Source organism: Rana temporaria, chromosome 4 (assembly GCF_905171775.1).
Source record: "Rana temporaria chromosome 4, aRanTem1.1, whole genome shotgun sequence".
NCBI lineage: Eukaryota > Metazoa > Chordata > Amphibia > Anura > Ranidae > Rana > Rana temporaria.
This window is the reverse complement of record NC_053492.1, coordinates 411,007,159-411,013,158: the sequence shown is the minus strand read 5'-3', so window position 1 is coordinate 411,013,158 and position 6,000 is coordinate 411,007,159. Positions and strand designations below refer to the sequence as shown.

Here is a 6,000-nt window from a genome sequence, read left to right as displayed (position 1 = left end):
GGTTGAAGCTTTGTGAGTTGAATATTTTGTGTGTTGATGAGGTCCAACATGCTCAAACATGTGTATGACATGTCAAAGCTGGCAGCATTATCAATACTGAGCTTAGAACGGGCATGGACAGTTACTTCAATTAGAACATACGTCTTTTGTCTAAAAAAACAACACAAAAAAAACCATGGTGGTATTTAAAAATAGAATTCACTCATACGAGTTTACTTAGATTTGCCAGTTTTCTTTCATTTGGTCAGGTTTAAAGCCCAACAGCTAAAACGGTTTATTTTAGTGTTGGCTCAATAGGAAAGGTGGAGAAATTCTGTCTGGATTTATGGCCATTTTGGGTCCCCACTTTGAAAATGTCCCCTTGTTCTTAGCTGGGCCAGAAAAGTGATAGAAATTCTCTCCAACGGGGACACAGGTTACAAAACATTTCTGCTCAGTAAAATGTGAGAGGATTAGAATCTCTGTAAACTTACTATTACTGCCCATGTTGTCCTGTCTCGAAGATAACATCTCCCCTAATTTCCTGGGGTGAAATCTACCCAGATCAGTCACAGAATGCAATAAAAATGACATTTATTCTTCCCATGTCTAAGCAAAACTAGAAAAATGTATTGGTTAAATTTGTGCTTTAACTTTTTTTTTAACCCCGTCATGAGAGAAATACTTACCTGAAAACTTTCCTTACCTGAAAAAAAAATCTGCAGATGCTAGCAGCCTGGCTTTCATGTTAATCTAATGAAAATTTCCAAGTCCTTGACCCAGAGCCCATGTGCATGCAGGTCAAAAAAGTAAAATGTCCTAATCTGTATGCTTGTTCCAGGTAAATGACTCTGTATATTAAAGCAAAAAGACCAGGCAAACTTATATTTTCAGAAGGACAAGTCAGGAATGTGAGCCTCCATATGCTTCTAATGACACCTTTGTTAAGACTTAAGAGGCAAGTCTGGCCTGGTTTGTGAAAAATCGGTAGGCAATATGGCTGTTAATTAGCTGCATTTCCCACGACCCTTAGCACAGCAAACCATCATTGTTTGTCCCATTTCATCAGCAAGGATAACAGAAAAAATCTGAACCATGTGTACATGACGAGTCTAATGAGGAAGTGAACAATATTGTGCCCAGGAGGTGATCATTTGGTTCTGGCCATTTAAAAAAATGAAACACAAGTGCAGTACAGTCATGCTAGCTGTGAGATTCAGGATAGTTGTGTTGTTTGATGTACTTTTACATTTAATCTGCAGTCTGTACATAAAGGCACTTTTTATTTCTCGTCGTGGTACAAGTCCTTATCCAGTTCCATGGCTGCTGTAGTCAAAGACTCCTTTCTTGAAGAATGGGGAGAACTCGCAGATTGTATGCTTGGAGAGGGTCAGACTGACCTTATCAATGTGCAATGGAGATGTAGGAGACTTCAGCATCACAGAGAAGAAGTTCCGCAGGTATTTCTAGGAAAGAAAAAAAGAAACGTTCAGTTATTATATGGTGTTCCTACCCATTATATGAAAAAAAGGACCTAAACTTTATCCCAGAACTAAAACTAGTAGTCAAAATAGATAGATTCAGTACAATTCTACTGAACACAGTAACTGATCAAAAGCCAAAATAACATCAGGGAGCCCATCTCATTTATATAGGACACGTGAACAGCCAGAATATGTTCCGGGAAGTAAAACATTGGCAGAAAATCCTGCTATAAAAGTCTAATTCAATTCAATATCTTGTAACATTTTACTTGAAAGATGTTAAAGCACAATTACAGACAGATTATTATTTTGGTTTGGATGTAGCATATTTAGGTTTTGATTGCCATCTGTGCCTACATTGGGGAGCCATCCCTTCACTTTCTGTCAGTAGAGGACGTGATGGGACATCTAACAGGGACGTAAACAAAATACATTTTTTTAGCAAGTGGGGAGGGGATATTAATATTGTAACTGCTGTCTGCGCCCTCATGTACCAGTACCCCCCCCCCAACATTTATTGTATGGAAAGCACAAGGACAGAAACATAGGGAACATTTCTCCAAAAGAGTCACAGACAGAGAAAAAAACCTGATTAAAAAGGTGTAACTCTCCCCTCACTATCCAAAACTGGAAAACAAAAGTTGGCTGGAGTTAGGCATTACTAAATGTTCCAGTGTCACTTATTCTTTATGAACCACTGAACTGAAAATATTATCCAACTTCCACTTAGCATGGGCACAGAAGGCCCTTCCACGTGCCTCCAAGTTCTTTTTGATATCCTGTAGATCACCTGGGGAGCTCAGTAATACAAAATAGTCACCATCTCTTGTGTTGGTCACTAATTCTGTCTAACTTCCACCCACACCTTCCTGTTCAGTTATCAAGGTTGCCAATTACAAAGCTGGGTCAAAGGTGAGGTTCATAAGGTGGGACATATCCCTGGAAACGCTACAAAAAATGTGCAAGCACCTGTACAATGTTATTGACAATTAAAATCACTTGCATTTACCCCTCATGTCTACATTAAAGTGTATGTCTGGCAAAAACATTTTTTGTTTGTTTTAATAGATTTTTACTGAAAAAAATCCAGCTGTAATACATGTAAATACAATGGAAATTAATGGTATAGATCACTGTGAAACTTAGAGTGCCTTGAAAAAGTATTCATAACTCTTGAAATCTTCCATATTTTGTCATGTTACAACCAAAAATGTAAATGTATTTTATTGGGATTTTATGTAATAGACCAACACAAAGTGGCATATAATTGTTAAGTGGAAGGAAAATGATAAATGGTTTTCCAGCGAAAGGTGTGGTATGTATTTGTATTCAGCCCCCCCGAGTCAATACTTTGTAGATCCACCTTTCGCTGCAATTACAGCTGCAAGTCATTCTGGAGATGTCTCTACCAGCTTTGCACATCTGAGTGATATTTTTGCCCATTCTTCTTTGCAAAATAGCTCAAGCACTGTCAGATTGGATGGAGAGCATCTGTGAACAGCGATTTTGAAGTCTTGGCACAGATTCTCAATTGGATTTAGTTCTGTACATTGACTGGGCCATTCTAACACATGAATATTCTTCTTGCCACTCTTCCATAAAGGCCAGATTTGTGGAGTGCACGACTAAGGCTGGGTTCACGCTGGAACATGCAGCAGCTCACAGCAGGAGTCCGGTGCGTCTCCATTTACCGTTTTTACCAAATTTCAGACCAGAAACTGACCAAAAGACGCACAGGGCTCCACAGCGCAATTCACTGCAGGGATGTGTGAACCAACTCCATAGAGAGCCGGTCACAATCTCCTGCTATGTGAATTGGATGTGAGGAAATCCGCATTCAAATTCGCATTGGTGTGAACCCAGCCTGAAAGTTGTTCTGTGGACAGATTCTCCCACCTGAGCTGTGGATCTCTGCAGCTCTTCCAGAGTTAACACAGGCCTCTTGGCTGCTTCTCCGATTAATGCTCGCCATGTTTTGGTAGGTTTGCAGTTGTTTTCAGTTGTGCCATACTCTTTCCATTTTCGGATGATGGATTGAACAGTGCTCCATGAGATGTACAAAGCTTGGGATATTGTTTTACCTAACCCTGCTTTAAACTTCTCATCAACTTTACCCCTGACCTGTCTGGTGTGTTCCTTGGCCTTCATAATGCTGTTTGTTGACTAAGGTTCTCGAACAAAACTCTGAGGTCTTCACAGAACAGCTGTATTTATACTGAGATTAAATTACACCCAGGTGGACTCTATTTACCAATTAGGCAACTTCACAATTGGGTCAACTAAAATTTAGTTAGGGGTATCAGAGTAAAGGGGGCTGAATACAAATGCACTCTATGCATGAAGGAAAAAAACGTTATGTGCAGAAGCCTCCCCAGCCCTTCCTAATACTTACCTGAGCTCCCCCTCGATCCAGCGATGTCCATGAAAACCTTTCCTCTCTGGGGATTTGTGCTTCTGAATGGCTTTTGGCAGCCATTTGCTTCCACTACTGTCAATCACAACCAGTGAGCCAATCAGGAGACGTAGGGAGGCGGGCTAAGTTGTGGCTCCATATGCGAATGGACACACAGAGCCATGGGTCAGGAGCACGCCTGCTTGGGTGCCCTCACAGCAAGCTACTTGCTGTGGGGGCACCCGGCAGAAGGGAGGAGCACTGGCGAGAGACCCAAGGAGAGGAGGACCTGGGCTGCTCTGTGCAAAACCATTAAGTATACCATGTTTGTTATAAAATAATAAAATAAAAAAAGCTGTACTATTGCTTCAAGACCATTCATAAAAAGGGCAAAAAAAAGAGAGAAAAAACTGAAGGATAAGGGGTAGGGGGAAGTGAAGAAGTGAGACATTTTCGAAGTTATTTTTCGATGGCGTAAGAAGGGTCAGAACCCCTGGAAGGGTTTTACTGCTATCTGATACTCCTTTGGAGAGATTTCCTATAATTTATTGTTCTATTGACAATATATAGGAAAAAAGAGAAAAGCTCCAACAACAACCCAAGCAGAAATAAACATTTTTTTTTAGTAGATTAAGGGAAGGCTAGAACTCCTCTTGGCATTTTATTGCTGTCGGTGTCCCTGTTGCAGATATTCCCTCACTTTTTGTCTGTTGAAACGAATTTCCCCAGAACAGTTGGTGAAATTTCTCAAACTGCTCCTTGGGTAGCAACTGTCTCTTTCCTATTCTATACTAATTCAAAATAAAATAGTTTAGGCTGAGCACACACGATGTGCGAATCTTCAGTAAATTACAGTTCATAAATCAACAAACAAAATGAAAAGTTGTCAGGTTTGGTCACACCTGTATATTAATTAGCAGCTGAAGACCTGGGCAGAATTCAGAATATAATAACCTGAAATATTAGGACTTCCAGAATAGATGTTGGAAATAAGCACGCCAACAGTTCTGTGCCACAAAATAACCTCCAGGCATATGGCGTACACAGGACATCGTCTTTATTTTCCAAGTCACAATTTACTTACTTTCTGGCTATTATACCTCATCCAGAATGTAGTTAGAGAGTTTAATAGTTTTTTGAGGGTCAAGAACATTTTCAGATAGACATCCTGCTGCTGAGACAGCATAGGTCAATAGACAGGAGCTAACACTCTATTAGTTTATCTTATTTAACTGGTCTGTGTGTTCTACATACTGATCAGCAAAGTCTGTTCAGCAAAATAACAAGAGGATACAGCACTAGAAATGTATAGATGCATGTTTTTTCTTTGCCACATGATTTTCTTCAGGCTGCATTCACACATGAGCGTATTTTTTTCATGCAGAAAGTTGCTTTTTTGCTGCAATTTTGTACAGGTCAAAAGGTCACCACTGTAAGGCTCAGATGTGATCAGGTGCCATTGAAATGAATGGAATTTTGCTTATTGGGCGTTTTTTTTCTGGCGTTTTACGAGCTGAAAATGCTCAGGTGTGAATGCAGCCTCAGTCAAACGTGTCATCGGAACATTCCTGCTATGCAGAACAACTGTCTGAATACTACACTGTAAATAGGGAATGCAATACAGCCTGGTCTAGGACCCACAGCAACCAGATTTCTCCTCAGGCTAGGACGTGTGTACTGTTATTCCGCGTACACACGATCGAAATTTCCGACATGAAAAGTTTGATGTGAGCTTTTGGTCGGAAATACCGACTGTGTGTAGGCCCCATCAGACCTTTTCTGTCGGAATTTCCAACAGCAAAAATTTGAGAGCTGGTTCTCGAATTTTCCGTCAGAAAAAGTTCTTGTATGCAATTCCGACGTGCAAAAAAAACATGCATGCTCGGATTCAATTCAACGCATGCTCGGAATCATTAAACTTCATTTTTCTCAGCTTGTTGTACGTCACTGCCTTCTTGACGTCAGAATTTTGTGTGACCGTGTGTAAGCAACACAAGTTTGAGACAAAATTCTGTCGGGAAAAAATCCACGGTTTTCTTGTCGGAATTTCCAATCGTGTGTATGCGGCATTAGACTCTAAGCAATATAGCTTAACTGGGTTACAGTATAAAATAGCTGTGTTGAGAAGATCAGTGCCTTCTGCTA

The 6,000-nt window shown here is 40.3% G+C and overlaps 1 protein-coding gene across 1 annotated transcript in view; it reads right to left on the bottom strand.

The window, feature by feature from the left end:
* Positions 1 to 688: 688 nt before the first annotated feature.
* Positions 689 to 6,000, bottom strand: part of KIF16B (kinesin family member 16B) — a 452,854-nt gene continuing 447,542 nt past the window's right edge. Inside the window, exon 26 of the mRNA XM_040351274.1 lies at positions 689 to 1,445. Coding sequence (XP_040207208.1) covers positions 1,287 to 1,445 — 159 coding nt within the window. The 3' untranslated portion in view covers positions 689 to 1,286. The remainder of the gene's footprint in view (positions 1,446 to 6,000) is intronic.